The 21,805-nt window shown below is 37.9% G+C and overlaps 1 protein-coding gene across 1 annotated transcript in view; it reads left to right on the forward strand.

The window, feature by feature from the left end:
* The window catches only part of MCU (mitochondrial calcium uniporter), a 78,694-nt gene that overhangs the window by 34,332 nt on the left and 22,557 nt on the right, over positions 1-21,805 (forward strand). The window contains exons 2-3 of the mRNA XM_006761021.1: positions 2,491-2,548; positions 4,021-4,087. Coding sequence (XP_006761084.1) covers positions 2,491-2,548; positions 4,021-4,087 — 125 coding nt within the window. The remainder of the gene's footprint in view (positions 1-2,490; positions 2,549-4,020; positions 4,088-21,805) is intronic.

Below are 21,805 nucleotides of genomic sequence, written 5' to 3' on the forward strand. Positions count from 1 at the left end.
AGGCGTCAGGCCTGGGCAAGGGGCCGATCCTGCGATTGGAGGGTGATGGGGTCAACGCCTGAGGGCTCCCAGTATGTGAGAGAGGGCAGGCTGGGCTGAGGGACACTCCCCCCCCCACACACACACCCAATGCATGATTTCGTGCACCGGGCCCCTAGTATAAAATAATGCAAATTATGACTGTGGTGAAATCCTGTTCACCTGTGACATTGCAAAATAAAAAGGTTTGATAATACATTGTTTAGAAGGGTGTTGGGAATCAGATACTCATTTAATGAACAAGAGTGTAATTTGTAGATATGAAAATGCATATAACCTCCATGAAAAACAGTTTGGCAATACCTTCCAAAACTTAAAGTGCACATAACTTTAACCTAGAACTTTCTCTTGAAGTACTTTATCCTCAAGTATCTGTGCCCATTTGCAAGGATATTCACTCTAGTATCATGTATTTTAATAATAAAGGATTGTCAGTAGGCATTTGTAAAGATGTACCATGTAATTCCATTCAGTCACTAAAAACCAGTGAGCTAAGAACCAAACAGATGAGTAATGGGACTGCCGCATGCGACCAGTTGCATTTTTTAAAACTTCCACAAATACATTCATAGATGCACAAAGTTACATATATATAAAGCTTTCTTTGGTAGGATACCTAGATTTAACCTTCATAGAGGAGAATAAGTAGCTGGGCCACAGGGATAGGAGGAAGGCCAATATTAAGTGTAAAAGATGTAATTTTTAAATAGATAGATAGATAGATAATTTTAATTGATTTCCAAGAGGAAGGGAGAGGGAGAGAGAGATAGAGACATCAATGATGAGAGAGAATCATTGATATGCTGCCTCCTGCATACCCGCTACTGGGGATTGAGCCCGCAACTCAGGCATGTGCCCTGTCCTGTAATCAAACTGTGACCTGGTTCATAGGTTAATGCTCACCCACTGAACCATTGCCAGCTAGGCTAAAAGATGTAATTTTTTACTTAGTTTTTGTACTTTTGAATTCTATCTCATGTACTTGTCTTATTTATTCAAAAGAAATAAACATCTATATATACAAAAGGCTAACATGCTACATATCCTTCCCACCGTCCGACCAGTTGCTATGATGTGCACTGATCACCAGGGGGCAGACACTCAATGCAGGAGTTGCCGTGACGCAAACTAGCCATTTACAGAGAAACAACAGTGTGGACCTGGCTGACAAAGCAACACTCGGCTTCCCCCAAGTGGAACACAGGCCCCGCCACCACCCTGGAACTACAGCCCACCAAATCGCAGCCAGTGCTGCTGAGACCCCATGGCCAGTCCGGAAATGGTCACTGTGGGCGCCGGGTAATGATGTCACGTAGCAACCCCTGGCTTCCTCTCCCTAGCGACTAGCCTCCTTGCAGTTTCTTCGGCCCAAGAACACAACTTGCTTTATACCCAGGTGGAAACATTTACACTTTAACCAAATGTCTGTGAAGCGTTTTCCTGTTCCTCATCTCATTTGATCCTCACAGAAGTCCTGGAGTAGGTAGATAGGAGACTTGGTGGAATCCTATTTTCTTTTCATTAGCCGGAAAACAGAGATTTAGAAAGCTTAGAAACTTGACCCGACTGAAAAGAAGTAAGAAATGGTGGACCTTGAAATAACTTCAGGTTTTCTCGCTGCGCAAAATATAGTCAAACTCTGCTGCAGTTAAATATTTTACCCTTTGTTCTACCTGCATGATCTACAATAATCATCTGCTTCGTGTTGATATTTACTGCTGTGTTGTTGACAATTACCTGAAAGAGAAGTTGGGGTGCTTCACTGGGCTGGAAAAAGTTTAGCTAAATCAGAAAGCAGGTCTAATTAAGCAAGTTTATTCTGCTATATCTTTAAAGCATGACTTGCGCATGCACAATACATATAAAGCTCTCACTAGCGCCAATCACACGCGTGTATTTCCATCTGTCATTGTTGATCGTGAATTTGGTTGACATTTCTATTATAGAGAAAGGGCGAATAGTGATATTAAAATATTTCTTCTAATTAATTTCCTTTCAATGTGCACGAATTCCTGCACCAAGCCACTAGTTTTAAATAAATTAATATTGCTAGGAAATACTATATCCTGGCCCCCTAATGCTATAGTTGAGCAAACTGACACACAGAGAAGACCAGACCAGGGCCCTGAATGTGTATAGAGATGATTAGCAGTATTGAGACCTGGATTCTAATCCTGATTCTGATATATGACTCTTAATAAGTTATTTTCCTTCTGTGAGTCTCACCTTTCTCATTTGTAGAATAAGGAGTAGGACTCACCTTCCTTTGTCTTCCATCATTAGTTTTCAAACTGATTCATAGAGCCCAAGGATTTTTTTCAATTCCTTTAGGGGTCTTAAACAGGTGGTTGGGGTTGTAGTGGTTGCCAGTACACCTGTCTTTAACCAGAGCATCCCTGGACCTCTGAGTAAGATTGAGTTTAACTAAATGTTTTGAAACTTTTTTAATAGTCTGAAAATCACAGTCCACAGTAAAGTCACCATATATATTAACTTAAAGATTCTCAGTGTCAGTGTCAAAACACATTATTGTATTATGATCAACTGTGAAGTAGCCTCAAGAAATTTTAAATCCTATATAATAAAAGCCTAATATGCAAATTGACCAAACAGCAGAACAACTGGTGGAATGACTTGTCACTATGACATGCACTTACCACCAGGGGGCAGACACTCAACTCAGGAGCTGCCCCCAGCCCACAGGCCCCAGGCCAGACAAGCAGAGGGAGGCAGCTGGTGGCAGTGTGAGGGGTGGGGCTGGCGAGCAGGCAGAGCCAGGCCGGCCAAGGCAGGTGCCCCCACAGATCATCCCTGATCTCTGGCCAGGCCTAGGGACCCTACCCATGCACGAATTTTTTGCACCAGGCCTCTAGTCCTATATAGTAAAGAGCTAATATGGTAAATAGGCCTAACAGCAGAACGACCATTCAGACAACCTTCCGGAGGAAGCCGGGGCCGCGAGGACTGATGTAGCCGGGGCTGTGAGGGCCAAGCCCCTTGTATGAATTTCGTGCATTGCGCCTCTAGTTTTAAAATAAATGCCAACCTCACATTTCTGTATGCTCTCTTAAGCTGGAAGGAGGTAGGAGGTAGTATATTCACATGAAGGATGTAAAGTCTGTTATATGCTATAGTTGTGTCAAGGCATTGTTGTTGTAGAGCCCTGAATGGTTTTTCTTTGGGCTGGTGGAGTGGAATATAATATTTGGCTCTGTGGCTAATACATGGTTTTTAGTCAGTTAATGCCTTCCTCCCTCCCTTCCTTCTTTAATACTTTCTGGAGCTGGGAAAATAAAAGGTACAAAGGGATAAATTAAGCAAATGGCAAGTCAGAAACAAGTTCATTACTCTTTCTGAAGCTTAGTTTAATTTGAGAACCTAAATTTCAGACTTAAATGCACAATGAGACACTCTTTGAGGACGTTGTAAAGGCAGATATGGGTGTGACTGTTTTCCTTCTAGCAGTCAAAAGATGGTGGTGATGAAGGATTCAGGAATGAAGTTACCTAACCAAGTCTTTTTGTTTTTTTTAAGGGGAGTGAACAGAAAGATCAAATGTTTACCCAGCAACAGTAAATTCATGATATAACTACTTAAGAACTGATGATTCCTGGTAAAAAACATAATAGAAATGCAGGTCTAAAAATCAGCAAGAGGAAGAAGCAGGAAAGTATAGTTTATACTTGTTGGCACTTAAAGCCAATGTTATGTGTTTTTAAAAGTAGATGAAAAACAATTTGTGTTATATGTGCATGTAAATGTGTTTATATAAAATCTTGAAAACAAACCAAAGTGTTCATTACTATTAGGATGATGGGAGTTTGAGAGATTTTTATTTTCTTTTATCTGTATTTTTTCACTTTTCTACAAAGAATACATATTACTTAGGTACTCAAATGCTGTTATTTATTATATAAACACACAAATGCATAAAACATTTGTTATCTGTCCTGACTGTAGGTGTGTCTTTGTATTTTCTAGGTGCACCAGAGGCTTTCTTGGCAGAATTTGAGTGTTGCTTATTGCAGTACTGTTGTGCCCTCTGATGGTGAGTTTTGGCAAATCCATTTTTTATGTCTAATGTATTTGTCCCCCTTAAGTCAACTATACTTTTTTACTTAAAATTTGCTTAGAGTCAGAGAAATAAGGAAGGTCCTAAAGAAGAGAAATTAAATTTGAAAGAGGATCTAATGAATTTAGAGGAGAAATCAGTAAGAAAAACTAATAGGCCCATTAAGTTTTCAGAGATATGGAATATTACTTTTTTTCTTTTAAACTGGGGACATAGTTAATGTGAAGATCCCAGAAGCACTATCTTTGGTATTTCTTCACCATTGGGTCTTCAGATATGGATAATACTAAAAAAACTCCAGCCCCTTTGCAGTATCAGAGCCTACAGGGAAGCAACTGAAAGTCTGAGACCTCCCCCCTCCCTTGTCTTTTTCTTCCATTAGACTCAAAGCTGTAATACCCTTCTTTGATGTGGAAAAGAATGAACAGATGCTTGAGGACTGTATATGGTCCTTTGTAAATATCTATGATGCTACCAACTGGCAACAGGATCTAAGTTTTGGTTGTTTAGAGGAGATATGTTTACTACTCTCGGTCATTTCTCTTACCCAATATTGAACATTGACAGTTTAGATTATTTGCTTAGGGTTGACTGTTAAATATATTCCCTCTGTATAAAGTTTAGTTTGATAGAACTCTAATTTCAACCTTATAAGCATTAATTCTGAGGTAGAGCAACCAATCCTGCAAATTTGTAAGGATACCTGAAACTGAAGAAACCCAGATCAACTATGAAATTCCCAGGATCCCCTGTATTTAATCAGTATTGATATTTGCAGTGTTTTCAGAACCCCCTCCCAAAGTTGTTTAGTTATCTGAATATATGTGTTCATTTTTTGCTAAATTATCTAAACTTGGAGGAAATATCCATTTGTGAGTACTCAATTTGTAATATGAAAAGGTTGAAAGGAAAAATAGGCCAGAGTCAAAATCAGGAAAATAGTATCTGGCTTTCTTTATCCTATCTCTTAGAAACATTGAGAACTGACAAAGTAATATCCGTATATAAATTAAAAAGCAGCACTCAACGCTTTGTTACAGCTGAGGACAGGTAGGTATGTTGACCCCAGTCAAAAATCAGTATGTAGAGGCCAGTTTTTCCCACATGGCCAAAAGGCAGTGGACCATAATGCCACCTCCCCATGCCACCTACTTCGTTTCTTCCTTGAGCCCCTCCAAAACAGTGAATAGCTATCACTCTTAATCCTCACACTGTCTTGGCCCATTAAACATCCAAATGGATGCTGTCCACATCTATGCCAGCACCACTCCCAGGTCCTATTACCTTCATTACCACTACAGGGTAATAGCATTAGATAGTTTCAATAAAGAGAGGATTTCTCTCATTGTGTAAAATATTGTTCATAATATTGAATCTTCTCAGCTTTTGCTGAACTAAAAGCATTTCATTCAGAATTGTCTAGGTTTTATGATATTGTCTGACATTGTTATATATGTCAGTATATATTAATATGTATTCCATAAGTTATGTATAATCAATAGCAACGAAGTTACACTACAATGGGACAGTCATCTGCCAATGACTAAGATATTCAGAGGCAATTAACTTAAACTAATGAATTTATATTGAAATATATATTATTAATTTTACCACTTAGTGGAGTTACTATTATTATCCTATATACCAATCTGTATGGGAGTATTTCAGTAATACAACAATGGTACAGTTGTACTGCATGTTATCCCAGGACATAAATACTAGTAGATTGTCTCTATGTTGCATGAGGGGTTGAAGGTAATATTTTTCAAAAACTAAAAGGATACATATTTTTAAAAAGAATGACTTCTAAATTTCCCACCAATAAGAAAATAACTCATGTTAGTTATCAAGAAGTAGTAGCACAAAAGTATTTGATTTAATGCAACTCAGTGTTCTCACTACCACCAAATTATACACCTTTCTTATTTTGTACTTCTTAATTTTACCTTAGGTCAATATAGCATATGAAAAAACTCTGCTATTAATACACAGTGACTTTAATAGCGTTTAGTCACCAGTAATTAACAGCTCTACTATCATTCATTGCTCTTTGTTGTAACTGCTGGGTCTTCTTTTTTTTTTATCCTTAATCCTCACCCAAGGATATTTTTCCATTGATTTTTTTTTTTTTAGAGAGAGTGGAAGAGAGGGGGAGAGGCAGAGAGAAACATTGATATGAGAGAGAGACATTGATTTGTTGCCTCCCACACACACTCTGATCAGGGGACTAAGCCTGCAACTTAGTTATGTGCCTTTGACTGGAATCGAATCCGAGACCCTTCAGTCCTCGGGCCAATGCTCTATCCACTGAGCCAAACTGTCTAGGGCTGCTGGGTCAAATTCTATTATCAAATGAGGGCTTGACCCTAATGTTTTAAAAGTACAAAATCTAAAATACCACATTATATAATTATGATATTTATATACCTAGTATAAATACCTAATATTTACTGCCCCTTAGTAATTGCTTATTAATATGTTGTTTGGCAAATCTTCTATTATGGCAATGATAGCTGATATAAAATATAAAAATTATCTTAAATGTCTAACCTTCCTCCCAAAGCAATCTAAAAGGTTCTTATTTTTTGTATGTGCCATAAATATTTTTGAGGATCTGATATAAGCTCCAGATTCTTTCTCTAGAAAATTTATACATACACATAGGAAATTTTACATATAATTTCTTAGTGACCAGACTACCTTAAACCAATTCATAGACTCCCTAGTCTCATGGACCTGAACTCAAGAACTTCTCTGGATACATTGCATACAGGTACACATGCACATACCTGTACCCACAATCATGTTCCCTGTCAGGGGAGGATTGTGCTTAGAGGTAAGAGAAGAGCTTTGGAGTCAAACAGAGCTGGGTTTACATCTCACTTCCACCATTTAACCACCTTGTAACCTTAGGAAAGGTAATTAACTTCTTTAAAGTCTTTTCCTATCTGTGAAATGGAGATAGTATTATTTACCACCTCCAAGAGAAAAGTGCACTTAGCCTGCAGTAAGAGTACTTACCCACCAGAAACTCTTTTTCCTTAAAGGGTGGTTGTGGTAGTGTTACAGACGGCTAATCTAAAATATGTGGTTTGGAATTCTTATTTTAATTTCTCTGTGCCCCAGATCCTCAACTGTAAAATGGCTCACTGTGAAATGTTTATGTGATTAGCCATTAGGGCAGCTGTTCTCAACCTGTGGGTCGCGACCCCTTTTGGGGGTCTAACGACCCTTTCACAGGGGTCGCCTAAATAAGTCCTGCATATCAGATATTTACATTACTATTCATAACAGTAGCAAAATTACAGTTATGAAGTAGCAATGAAAATAATTTTATGGCCCTAACCGGTTTGGCTCAATGGATAGAGCGTCGGCCTGTGGACTGAAAGGTCTCAGGTTCGATTCAGGCCAAGGACATGTACCTTGGTTGCAGGCACATCCCCAGTAGGTGTGCAGGAGGCAGCTGATCAATGTTTCTCTCTCATCAATGTTTCTAACTCGCTATCCCTCTCCCTTCCTCTCTGTAAAAAATCAATAAAATATATTTAAAAAATAATAATGATTTTATGGTTGGGGGTCACCACAACATGAGGAACTGTATTAAAGAGTCGCAGCATTGGGAAGGACTAATCACTGCTGTAGGGGTTCCCTTCCTTATTAATGGAAGTAAAGAATGAGAGTAATTCCTCTATATACAGGGTCAGTGTATAATTTATCATCCAACCGAGGGCACTTTTGAGAGTGAAAAGGGACAACCAGAGTTGTCCTGACAATTTTTAATAGCGTAAGTCAGGACATATCTTCACCTTAGCTACAGAGAAAGTGCCAAAGGTGAGCTATAGTAAGAGCAAGGAAGAATAACTTCTTGTAGCTGCCTTCATTTCTCTTTACAGAAATGTAATGCTACTCAGTTAGTTCTGTATTGAATTGTGGTAGAGAGTTGTGTTTATTTTGTATTTAACAAAAAATATAAGAATTCTTTAAAAAAATGGTTTGAAGGCAAATAATTTTAGCAATGAAGGGTTATTGGAAATTCCTGTTTAATAATAAACAATCAACTATTTAATCAATCCAAGTATGGGTGATCTTATAAATTCTTAACCTAAGGTCTATGGATATTTTGGGGAATAAATACCTATCCCAGTTTTTTCCTTTGGTTTTTGTCCCATTACTGTTTTTAAAAAGCTTTATTGAGATATATGGTACATACCATAAAAGTCACCTATCACTCTGTAAGCATCATAAGAATCCAGCTATAGACGATGTGCTTCACCCCTAAAAGTTCCTTTGTTTCTGTTTTGCAATCAATCCCTGCTCCCATCTTAAGTCCCAGGCAACCACTAATATACTTTCTGTCTCTATAGTTAAACCTTTTCTAAAGTCATATAAATGGATTCATACAAAATGTAGTCTTTTGCATCTAGCTTCTTTTACATGTTAATGCCTTTGAGCTTTCTCCATATTGTAGCACGTATTGTAGTTCTTTATTTATATTGCTGAGTACATGGAAATACCACATTTTGTTTATTCACTTACCAAAAGAAAAAACATTTAAATTATTTACTATAATGTTGCTATCAACATTTGCTTATAATCTTTGTGTGGACATATGTTTTCATTTCTCTTGGGTAGATACTTAGGAATGGAATGGCTGGGTCATATGGTAAGTATATACTTAACTCTTTGGTATATTATAAAACTGTTTTCCAAAGTGGCTGTACCACATTGCATTCCCAAGAACAATGTATGAGTGTCCCAGTTTCCCCATATCCTCCCCAACACTTGGTATGGTTGATCTTCTTGATCATAGGCATTCTAGTGGATGGTTTTCCTTGTGGTTCTAATTTACATTTCACGAATGACTAATAAGAATCTTTTAAGGTTTTTAGTAACCTTTCAAATATTTTTGTTGGTAAAGTATCCAAATTTTTTTGCCCATTCAAAAGATTGCTATTGTCTTAGTATTGATTTGTAAGAATTCTTTATATTTTCTAAAGTGTTTCCTGTTACTTTTGAAATCATTTTAGAAAAAAGAGAAGACGATTTTTTGAGTCATGCTGTGTTACTAATGGTCACACTCTTGTACACAGTTATAAATTTTGTATTTATTGTCATCATCATATTGAAGGCACAAACATATCCCACTACTATCTTTCATTTCAACTTTAAAAAAAGAGAGAAAGAAATGAAACTCCAAAAATGATGCAACACAAAGCTCCAGTGTTCTAATGTGGTCAGCATTCTCACCAACCTAAATATGAAGTTGGAACAACTGAAACACCTTGCATTTTTCCATTTTTGAAATGTATTCTACAGTTTGCATTTTTTTAGAAATAGAAGCTTCAATTTGAAACTACCAGAATGTAATTGAACTTGTTCCATCACAAAATATCCCCCCCCTTTTTAATGATTCTGTATAATTGACTATCATTGCCAAGAAAACCAATCACATGAAATTGGAAAGACTTTTAAGCTTTATGTGCTGACAGTATTTGAACTGGCTTAGCTTGGAATAGAAGCAAATTTATGTCAAATATCAGATGATGTCATCTAGTCTAGGATTGCAACATTTATCCCAATATTTTGAAATAAGTTTTGAGGAAATTGGAAACTCTTCTATTTCCCTCCACAATGTAACTTGATGAAACTATTGATATTCCTCTGATGAATTTGTTCCTAGTTTTTATCTGTTAATAAGCAACTTTTCACAGTTAAAGAAAAATCCTAAATATGTGAATTCTCTTATGGAAATTAGAAAGGCTGTTAACATGAATGACTATCACCAGCTTTGAAAGAGTTTTAAAATTTTTTGCCAAAATAACAACCAGAAAAAAATTTTTTTGACTCTGAGGAAGATCCTGTTACTTTTTTTTTTCTACACAAATGATGCATCTTCCACACTGAGTATCATGCATATGTATATTGCCTCAGAGAAGAAAGGAGCTTCACCCATTCCCCCCCCGCCCCAACTGGTACATTCTGGCATTTAAGACTCTTCCAATAGCCCCAAAAGAAGCCTTGCCTATTATCACAGAAGTAATCACTATCATGAGAAAAAAAAATTTATAAGAAAAAGAATCAAAATAGAATTATTTTCTTTGCTTGATTAAATGTTGGATAGGAGTTTTTCTATTTAAAAGAGGAGAAAGTTTAATACAAAAAAGAATTTAATTATGGCTTGATTTATTTGGGGATATTTGGGGCTTTATGAACGAGCATAGTCTTCTAATTTAAGGCTTACAATCGTTACTACTGATTGAGTAGGAAAATTGTGAACTATTTTAAACAAGCTCTAGCTCTGAAGTGGGTAATTCAAAAGAGACAACAATATAAATTTTCCAACTGCTGGATGAAGTTTCTCTGTAGGCTGGTCATAAATAGAAAGCCTGTCAGTTTCTCTGCAGGAATTAAAAATGTCATAGCTCTTAAAGATTATCTCTGCTCAGAAACCTTACAACTGAAACTTGAATTTGTAATCTTTTCATTTTAATATTGCATCAAAGTAGTGATATGAATTCAATTCTATGAGTATTAGAGAATTCTTAGGTTCTCTAGACTAGCATCATTGGCAAAGTGAGCTATGGGAGCTGTGATTATGTTTTTACCACATACTTATAGTCTCAAAGTTCTCACACTTCTTTTCATCAAAACAGAAAGGCACAACCTTTTAGATATCAAAGATGATATTTAAGTTACCATATTCCAAAACTGGGCCCATTATGTGACTTCCTTATTCAAGCTAAGCAATATAGCAGACTTATAATTGAAATGTTATTTTATATAGAATTAAAGTTTATTTTCTGTTTTAATTGTAGTCTTGTTTTATGTCTTTAAAAAACAGGAAATAGCCATTAATTTTGTTTTAAAAAGAAAAAAAGTGCTTCAGATTTTGCTAACATTTATTTTTTAAAATATGGCAATATAGTAGTCTGCTCAGGCTGCCATAACAAAATACCATAGACTGGGTGGCTTAAAGAAAAACAATTTATTTTCTCTCAGTTCTGGAGGCTGGAAGTCTTGAGATCAGGGTGCCAGCATGGTTGGTTCTGGTAAGAACACTATTCCTAGCTTGCAGATGGCCACCTCTCACAATGGGGAGTGGGGAGAGCACTTACACTTCTTATAAAACCAGTCCTGTCGTATTAGGGCCCAATCTTTATGACCTCATTTAATCTTAAATACTCTTACAGACCCTATCTCCAGATAGTCACATTGGCAATTAGAAATTCAACATATGAATGGGGGTGGTGGGAGGACACTATAACACAGTTCAGTCCATAGCAGGCATTATGAAAGAAATCCATTTCCAAGGCAATAAAATAAATTACATCTAAAACTTTTATGTATAAATTATTTGAAATTTTTAGGAAATAGGGGTAAGGGAGGAATCTATACCTTTATCAGATTCTCAAAGAGGTAAATTATCCAAAAATACTAAGGAACACAGAATTGGTTTGCATAATTTATATTCTCAACCTTTTTTGCATTCAGTGGAACAAGTCATTTTTGTTGTCTTGAAATTTAAAGGCATGATTGGGAAAGTTCTCATGGATGTGTTATATAATTTTAGTCTTCAGGTTTTAAGACTTTAGATTTTAGAAGAAGCAAGAGAAACTATTATAGCAGACATTTCACATATTCTCATTGAATCTTGTGAAATATTAGAATCCCTGCAATATAGGAAAGGAAACTGAGATACAGTTATATTTAGTAATCAGTAATGTGCTTGGGGATTCAACGTGTCTCCTATGGTAGAACTTGAGTACTACCAAATCTGAGTTTCCAAGACCCATAATTGTTCTACTTGACTGTCACTATTTCAGATTGTATTGTATTTTTCACCACCCAGAAATTAAAGTGGGGTCTAATTTAATGAAGTTACTTTCACAACAGCACCATCAAAAGCAGTATTCTTATAAAAAAGGGGGGCGGCTAGAGCACTATATTAGTACAGGGTTTCATTTTTACAAAAGCAAAATAAAATCTTTAATTCTCAGTAGAATGAGTAGATGGATAGAAGGAAGGGATGGAATGGCCATTTACTTCACACAAATGCTTTGTCGACATTTATAAGAAATTCTTTTCATAAACTGATTTTAAAAGTACCAGAATTACAAAAGGTACATAGGTTGTACAACTTTCACATAGGACTAGTAATAGCACATATTAAAAAATGATTTATAACTTTGTTTTTAGGAAATAGGGGTAAGGGATGAATTTTTATCATTTAGGCCTCATAATCACATCTTAGTTTTGTGGATAAAAAAGGGCCCATATACTAAACTTGCCTGACAAGCTAAGGGGAGACCTGCATGACAGCCTTACAAACTCAGAGACCTAAAGTAACCACATAGGATGGTCTGAAATTAAAACTCCTTAACTAAAAGTGAGTCATGTTCTAAGGTTGCTTACTAATATTGTGGAGAAGTTGGTGCTGGCTCTTGGTGGGAGGCCCTACTTCTTCTCCATGTTGACTTCTCCATAGGATTGTAGGATTTTCCTCATGATGTAACTGCTGGTTTCCCCAGAGCGAGTGATTCAAGAGAATGGGACAGAAGCTACAGTCTTTTATGGCATAACCTCAGAAGTTTCACACCATCACATCTGCTGTATTCTGATTATGCAGAGCAGACATGATTTGATGTGGGATGATACCACACAAGGATGTGAATACCTAGAGGCAAGGATCATATAGAGCTATCTCAGAGGCTGGCTATCACAATACTTACTATGTATATGTATATTTGGGTATGTATCTGCATCTGCATCTGTGCGTGCGCACACGCGCATGTGTGTGTGTGTGTGTGTGTGTGTAATGGATGGTAATGATAAACACAAAATACCAACTTCAGGATAGTGGGGTTTTTTGGAGAAGAAAGATTACCCTGATTTAGTGTGGATTATTTTTGAATGGGAGCAAGGCTTGAGTGAAGAAAGAAGTCCAATACAAGGTAGCTGCTATAAGAAAGAGGCAGTGGTGACCTGGATTAAGATGGTAATAGTAGAGCAAATTGGAAGGATTAGAGATTTTAGGAAATAAAATGAAAGGATGTGCTGACCTATTAGATATGAGAAATGTCATGTTCTGCCTCTAAGAGTTGTCAGTATAAGAAATGTCCAAACCTGTAGAAAAATTTTATGAGTTTATTTGAGCCAAACTGATAACAGTTGCCAGGAAGCAAAATCTTGACAGATTGAGAAAATATTGCAGATATTGGCAGTTTTGCACCTTATTTTATACGTTAGTATAAATGGAGACACAGGAGGATTACATGAAATCCACTGGTGGTAGATTAAGGAGGCAGAAAAATGCAAAGTGAGGAAATTTCTGGGATTGGATAAAAAGCAAAATGGAGAAACACATATTTCTTTTACATTTGTGGTTACTGCATAGTAAATGTCACTGGAAAGGGACAGGGCTGAGGCAAGTCTGTCCCAGCACAGGTCTTAGATGTGTGGGTCCTTGACTTTGTGCAGGAAAGATTTCAAAGATATAAGTCCAGGTGATTTTGAGAGTACATTTAATAAAGTTTAGGACAGTGAGACAATGGAAGGGCTTAGGATAGAAGAAGTAAGATCATAGCAACAGGATTGAGCCAAGACACAGCTGCTTTGACTCAGAAAGAAGATCACGGAGACAAAGGAAATGAGCCAGGGCAGGGCTGCTTCAACTCGGGAAAACAAGTCCCAGAGGCAGAAGAAGTGAGCCATGCGTGGTAGGGCTGCTGGGCTTGCTGAAAAGTCAGAGAGGCAACAGGAGGACCCGTGGAGACAGGATCGAAGCGTGAGCCTGGGACCAACTGCTGCTCCCCTCTGCTCCCCTGGTTGCAGCCCTTAGAACTCAGGAGAAAGAAAGTGAAAATACGTGCCTATGGAAATGCTCAAGGGAGAGCACATGCTGGCATTCTTTGTCTTAAGGGCTTTTATCTATTTTCTGCAGGCAGAAATTTTAGGTCTTAATCAGAATACTACTTATTTATCAGCTTTCTAGGTATGTCCTTTAATATGCTGATATATCAAAATGAGTGTATAGTGGGGTTTGAGATCATTATCTGGTCAGCTTCACCTTTGTCTTGGATTTGTGTTTTGGGGCTGTTGTGTTGTTTATTCCCCTGACTTCATCCTTCTTGGGTTTGTCTGACACTAATGGCACTAACTGGGTACTCTGTTGGATGTACCCTGACTTGGATGATTTCAGCTACCTGCTCTTTGGTTGGGGAGGAGAGATGTAAACTATCTGCTTTTAGGTGTCTTTGGTTAGGGAAGATAAGTTCTTGTGATTTATTAGCTCAATTCTAATTGCTCAACCATTTGTTTAACTCTCTGTCGCAGTTTCCGCATTCCACTTGCCAAGGAATTTTCCTAGCTTCTTACTAATCTGCCTCAGTAAACACCTGCAGTACATAGAGCTGGTATTTGGGCAACAAGATAACAATGAGGGGATCTGTGTTTTCCTGCTCTGGCAGTTGTGCTTTGAGGGGCCTGAAAAATATTACTCTGAAATTTCAAAAATAGGTTTTGTTGGATGCAAAAAGACAATAAAACGGGCTCACTTAAGGTAAAGATTGACCTGTGTCAAGGAAATTACAGGCCTGGGACATGAATACCCACCACGACCTGCTTTTACTTAGGAATTTTTATGTTCAGGCCATCCTGCATGGTCCTGAGTTTGTAAGGCCCACCATGCAAGCCTCTCCTAAGCTCATCGGGTTTAGTATGTGGCCCTTTTTTCATCCACAAGAGGAGTCAGGGATATCAGACAATTTTCTGGTTTGGGCCATAGTTATGTAATGATGGTGTTATTGACTGAGATGAGAAATGTCAGAGGGTTTGGAAGAAGATTAATTTAGTTTTAGGATTTTTGAGTTTAGGGTATGCCTGTGGGAAACCTAGTTGTCCAGCAAACAATTGACTTTAGGTTTGGAACATCAGCATTTAGATGGTAGCTGACACTTTGTAAGAAGATCAGATTGCCTAGAGAGTGTGTGGATAGAGAAGCACAGAGGCCTTAGGTAAAGCACTTAGAAACTTAAGGGATGAATACAGGAAGAGCCTATGAAGGAAAAGTGGAAGGTATAAACAGAAAGGTAAAAACAACCAGGAGGGCATGAAAAAGGAAAGCTTTTTATAAAGTGAAGGAGTAGTTAACATCATTAGATGCTGTAAAATGGCTTTGGGTTGAACTACTGTATATGACCTTAGCACTATCATTTAACCTTGTTCAACTTTGTTCTGCTTACCTGTAAACGAAGGACACTAGTCTGTGTGATTTCCCTGGCCCTCCAACACTAAAATTTTATGCTTATATTTCACAGTCTTGATGTAGAATATTACAAAAAGAGGGAAGAAAGAGACAATGGTAAGACAGCCACTGGAATCATCCATCATATAAAGTTCAGCTCTAAATAGTTTTATAGAAAGCACTCCACATGTGCTTCCTTATTGTACCAGTTCCCTTTCATAGTAAGACCTTAAGATATATACAGTCAAGTTCATAATATATTTTAGAGATTTTACCCATTATTTTGAACACCAATCAAACATCCCACTATGCATTTTAAAACATTTTTAACAATTGGCTAAATAACAAGTATTTGTATTTTATGACTTTTTTATACCTATTGCCCCAAATACATTTTAAAAAAACAATTTCTTCTTAAAACCCAAATATTTGTTTGCCTCGCACTTCTTTTAGTCTGGAAAATTCCTTGTCTTTTTATTTTTATGCCTAAATCTGCTGTCATGTTCTATCGCTCAGTATTCATACTGGATGCCCCATATTTCTAGATTTCTTTGAAACGCACTGATGTAAAACATACAGTATTTCTTATTTTATTGAAATGGAAATAATAGCAAAAGATGAAGAAAACAACAATCCAAGAGTCACCTGACGAAATTTACACTTAAAAAAAGAATATCTGTCTCCAGAGAATAATAGCAGACAACTCTCATTAGCTTGGAAATGTTCATTGTGACTTAACTACAACCAGCAATTTTAGATATTGTTAAACTGGAAGAACTTTGGTAATTGTCCTTTTTTGGTTGCAAAACAAGAAAACTAATATTTACATTACAATTTATTATGTGGGAAAGAAGGAGACCTGCAGATTTATTTCAAAAGCAATATTACAATGAAGCTTAATCAGTTCTGAAGTGTACTATTCCATGTAGTTTCTCAAAGCTTTCATGTTTCATTCCTTTGAAAAGCTTCACAGCCTTTAAAGAAGAAAGTTAAAGTACACGAGAAAGACTAATTTTCTCTCGGTTATTTTAAAATAATAACCCTTAAGCACTAACCTGTGAAACTGATGTTTTAGTGAAATTTTCCATACCATATGTGTTTAAAGTCATAGATTTCTTTTATTTAAATTCAACTCGGTCTAATTTTTGAAATCTATAGTTGAAAATTTTTTTCTTATATGGAAAGGAAATAATTGATGGGAAAAACACCAGGTAAACAAGTTAGTCACCTAGTTTTATGAGTTCATCATCATTACTACCTGCAGAAGAGATAGGGATGTTCATATTAGTGGCTCTGACTAAGAAAACACTGGATTGCTCAGGATTCTCTTAGAAATGAGAAAGAAACTGTTAAAAATGTCAAATATCTTTATATATTGAAAACTTTAGCTGGTATGTGCTGTGTGTTAAGTTCACAGTACTGTTTCTGGTGTCTTCTTCCTTAGAAACATAGACTACTCTTTTGGAAGGATTAAAGCAAAAGAGATTTTTGACTTGGCTTCTTTTTAGTTTTTATATAAAAATTCAAATCATGTATTTACAAAGAATTAACTGCCATGGAAATTGTTGTCCTGCTGTCAACAACTAGAACACCAGACAGAATATGTGAAACAACTGTTTTTAGACATTGGACAACAGCACAGGACTGTGATCTCTGAGAGAAGAGAAACAAATGAGATTAACTTTATGTTGCCTCAGCTCACAGCTGAGGCTTCAGCTAAATTCTAAACCATAGGACCAGGCCAGAACAACTTCCAAGGAAAACAATTACTAGGAGCTGTAAGATGAATAATTTTCAGTGCTCATACAGTGCCAGAAATCATTTGACTTCTCTCCAGCCAGAAGGAAAAGACATCACTGAATACATGAATATTCAGTAGAGACTTCCAGAAGAACCATATTTTAGAAGTGGGACCAAATTGGCCCTCAAATAAAGGATTCTCTAGATCCACGCTAGTAGACTTTTCTTAAAGGCTTGAAAGTAACTTAACGCCCAGCCGGTGTGGCACAGTAGTTGAGCATCAACCCAGCACCAAGAGTTTGCTGGTTCAATTTCCCAGTCAGGGAACATGCTTGAGTTGCGAGATCAATCCCGGGTGAGAGGCGTGCAGGAGGCAGCCAATCAATGTTCTCTCTCATTGATGTTTCTAGCTCTCTCTCCCTTTCCCTTCCTCTCTCTTAAAAAAAAAAAATAATAAAAATATGTTTAGCCCTGGCTTGTGTGGCTCAGTGGATAGAGCGTCGGCCTGCAGACTGAGGGGTCCTGGGTTCAATTCTGGTCAAGGGCACATGCCTGGGTTGCGGGCTCAATCCCCAGTAGGAGGCATGCAGGAGACAGCCGATCCATGATTGTCACTCATCATTGATGTTTCTGTCTCTCTCTCCCTCTCCCTTCCTCTCTATATTTAAAAAAAAACATGTTTTAAAAAAAGAAAGTTACTTAACTATACAAGATCCAGCACTCAACAATGTAAAATTAACAGTTTTTACCTCCAATCAAAAATGACTAGGGCCCTAACCGGTTTGGCTCAGTGGATAGAGCATCGGCCTGCAGACTGAAGGGTTCCGGGGTTGATTCCGGTCAAAGGCATGTACCTTGGTTGTGGGCACATCCCCAGTAGGGGGTGTGCAGGAGGCAGCTGATTGATGTTTCTCTCTCATCGATGTTTCTAACTCTCTATCCATCTCCCTTCCTCTCTGTAAAAAAAAAAAAAAAATCAATAAAAATATATATATTTTAAAAAATGACTAGGCATATGAACAAGCAGGAAAAGAACTACGATATTGAAATAGACTTAGAAGTGATGAAAGGATGACATTAACAGACCAGGATTTTAAAGTAGTTATTATAAATATGATCCTTTTATTCAGAGGATAGAAAGAAAACATAAGCATAACATGAAGAGAAGTAGAAGATATAAAAATAAAATAAGTGGAACTTCTAGAGATGAAAAATATGTCTGAAGTGAAAAACAGTGCAGATGGAATTGACAGCAGATAAAACACTACTGAAGAAAAGGTCGGTGACATTGAAGCTCATGACAATGAAAACTATCCAAAATGAAGCTGAGAGGGGAAAAACAAAAACAAAAATATGAAGAGCACCTCGGTGCCCTGAATCACATGAACTAATATTAAGTGTAACTAGAACCCCAAAAGAAGAAGGGTAGGAGACAGGAAAAAATATTTGAATAATGGCCAAAATTCTTCCAAATTCGAAGAAATGTAATGACTCACATGCAAGATAATCATAAAGAATACCATAGAAAAAAAAGTTATAATAAAATTGTTTAAAACCAATGATAAAGAGAAAATATTAAAAGGAGTAAGAGTTAAAAAGACATTGCATACAGAGAAACAAAGGTAAATATATACTCTGCAAACCAGGAGACATAGTTCTTTAGAGTGCTGAAAGGAAAAAAATATCTGTCAACGTAGAATTTTTTGCAAAATTCTCTTCAAAAACGAAGGTGAAATAAAGCCTTTTTCTGACTTGCCAAAGCTGAGAGAATTTGTTGCCAGCAACATCTGCACACCAAGAAATGTTTGAGGAAGCCCTTCAAACAAAAAAAAAATAATACTAAATGGAAATTTGGATCGATACAAAGGGGATGAATATGTGGGTAAAAATAAAAGAGATTTATCCTCATTTCAGAATTTCTTCAAAATATCACTTATCAAAGCAAAAATAATGTATTGTATGGCCTATAACATATAGAAATCCTATATAATAAAAGCCTAATATGCTAAGTGTCCGGTTGTACGGTTATCCGTTCAACCAACCAAAGCATAATATGCTAATGATATGCTAAGGCTGCTCAACCACTCGCTATGATGACCAGTTGCTATGACGTGCACTGACCACCAGGGGGTAGACGCTCTGACCAATAGGTTAGCTTGTTGCTAGGGTCTGGCCCATTGGGCCTGAGTGAGATGGGCCAGACACGCCTTGGAGTCCTCCTGCAGTCCCTCCTTGGCTGGCCAACCTCCCACGTCCCTCCCCAGCCTCGATTGTGCACTGGTGGGGTCCCTCAGCCTGGCCTGCACCCTCTCGCAATCCAGGACCCCTGAGGGAGGCACATTGACTGTCAGGTAGTTCCATCTATATAATAAAAGCCTAAGTGATTGTTACAGCAGAATGACCAGTCGCGAGATGGACATCCCCTGAGGGGCCCCGTGCTGCGAGAGGGCGCAGACTGGGCTGAGGAAACCTCCCCCCCCCCCACCATGCACAATTTCATGCACCAGGCCTCTAGTAAAATAAATGCTACTACAAAGCAAGGGGAATGGAAGTATATTGTTGTAGCGTCCACTACACTATACCTAAAATGGCATGAAATTATTTGAAAATTAACTGTGATAAGTTAAAGGTGTATATTGTAAACCATAGTACAGGGTTCAGCAAACCAGTAAGCCAAATCCTGCTCACTGCTTATTTTTGTAGAAAAAGTTTATTGGGCCCTGGTTGGTTTGGCTCAGTGGATAGAGCGTCGGCCTGTGGACTGAAGGGTCCCAGGTTCAATTCTGGTCAAGGGCATGTACCTTGGTTGCGGGCACATCCCTGGTAGGGGGTGTGCAGGAAGCAGCCGGTCAATATTTCTCTCTCATCATTGTTTCTAACTCTCTATCCCTCTCCCACCCTCTCTGTAAAAAAATCAATAAAATATGTTTTTTAAAAAAGAAAAAGTTTATTGGAACACAGCCATACCCATTTGTTTATGTGTTGCCTATGGCTGCTTTTGCACCACAGTGCAGAGTCTGTAGTTGGAACAAAGATCTTATGGCCCACAAAGCCCAAAATATTTATTATCTGGCTCTTTACAGAAAAAGTTTTCCAATATCTGCTGTAGAGTACTCCCCTAAAAACATGAGAAGGTATAGTTAATAAGCCATTAGTAGAGATTAAACATAATCATAAAAAATACTCAATTAACCCCTGGTCAATGTGGCTCAGTTGAAGCATCATCCCATACACCATAAGATGGTGGGTTTGATTCCCGGTCAGGACGCTATTGGGTGATGGACTGATCTATGTTTCTCTCTCACATTGATGTTTCTCTCTCTCTTCCTTTCTCTCTCTCTCCCCCTCCCTCCCTTCTTTCCTTTTTCTCTTAGATCAATTTAAAAAAAAACTCTCAGTTAAATCTAAAATATGGATGGCAAGAATATAGGAAAAGTAGAAGAAAGAACAGTTGGGTCAAGAAATTAAGTAGCAAGATGGTGGGTGGACTTTTATCCAACTATACTTATCCTATATAATAAAAGGGTAATATGCAAACTGACCCTAACAACAGAATGACTGGGAATGATTGGTCACTATGACACACACTGACCACCAGGGGGCAGACACTCAATGCAGGAGCTGCCCTCTGCAGGTCAGTGCACTCCCACAGGGGTAGCTCTGCTCACCCACGAGCCAGGCTGTCAGCTGCCAGCACAGCAGTGGTGGTGGCTGCCTCTCCTGCCCCCTCAGCAGCGCTAAGGATGTCAGACTGCAGTTTAGGCCTACTCCCCGCTGGCAAGTGTAGATCCCCTGAGGGCTCCCGGGCTGCCAAAGGGATGTCTGACTGCCAGCTTAGGCCTGATCTCTGGGTAGTGTGCCTAAGCCAGCAGGTGGACATCCCCCAGGGGGTCCCAGACTGCAAGAAGGCACAGGCTGGGCTGAGGGACCCCCAAGTGCACAAATTTTTGTGCACCAGGCCTCTAGTAATTTATAAAATGCAAATAATATACACACTTTAATTGAAAGGCAGAGATGGTCAGATTGGATAAAATAGCTAGACCTAAGTATATCCTGTGTAAGGGAAACCCACTTTATTTTTTTAAATATTTTTATTGATATATTTTAAAGACAGGAAGTGAAAGGGAGAGAGATCTCCCTACTGGGGATCAAGCCCACAACCTGGGCATGTGCCCTGACCAGGAATCGAACCTGCAGCTTTCAGTGCATGGGATGAGCCACACTGGCCAGGGCGGAAACGCACATTAAGTATGAAGACAGGGATAGGTTAAAAGTAAAAGGATGATAAAATGTATGCCACAATCAATAGGTGAATGGATAAATAAATTATAGTGTGTCCATACAGTTAAATACTATCAGCAATAAAAATGAATGAACTACTAATGCATACAGCAACATGAATATCAAAACATGCTGAGAAAAAGAAGCCAGGTTTTAAAAGTGTGTATATAATATATGATTCTAGTGTTATGAAACTCTAGAAAAATATGGTGACAGAAATCAAAACTGGTTGCCCAGAGATTAACTGGGATGGGGCTCAAGGGAATTTTTTTTATTGTGTCAAAACTCATCAAACATTCATTTAAAATACGTGTATTTTTTATTTATTTATAAGCTACTAGAGGCCCGGTGCACAAAAATTTGTGCACTCGAGGGGAAGGGGTGGTCCCTCAGCCCTCCCTGTGCCCTCTTGCAGTCTGGGACTCCTCGGG

The sequence above is a fragment of the Myotis davidii genome, unplaced genomic scaffold (assembly GCF_000327345.1).
Source record: "Myotis davidii unplaced genomic scaffold, ASM32734v1 scaffold134, whole genome shotgun sequence".
Lineage (NCBI taxonomy): Eukaryota > Metazoa > Chordata > Mammalia > Chiroptera > Vespertilionidae > Myotis > Myotis davidii.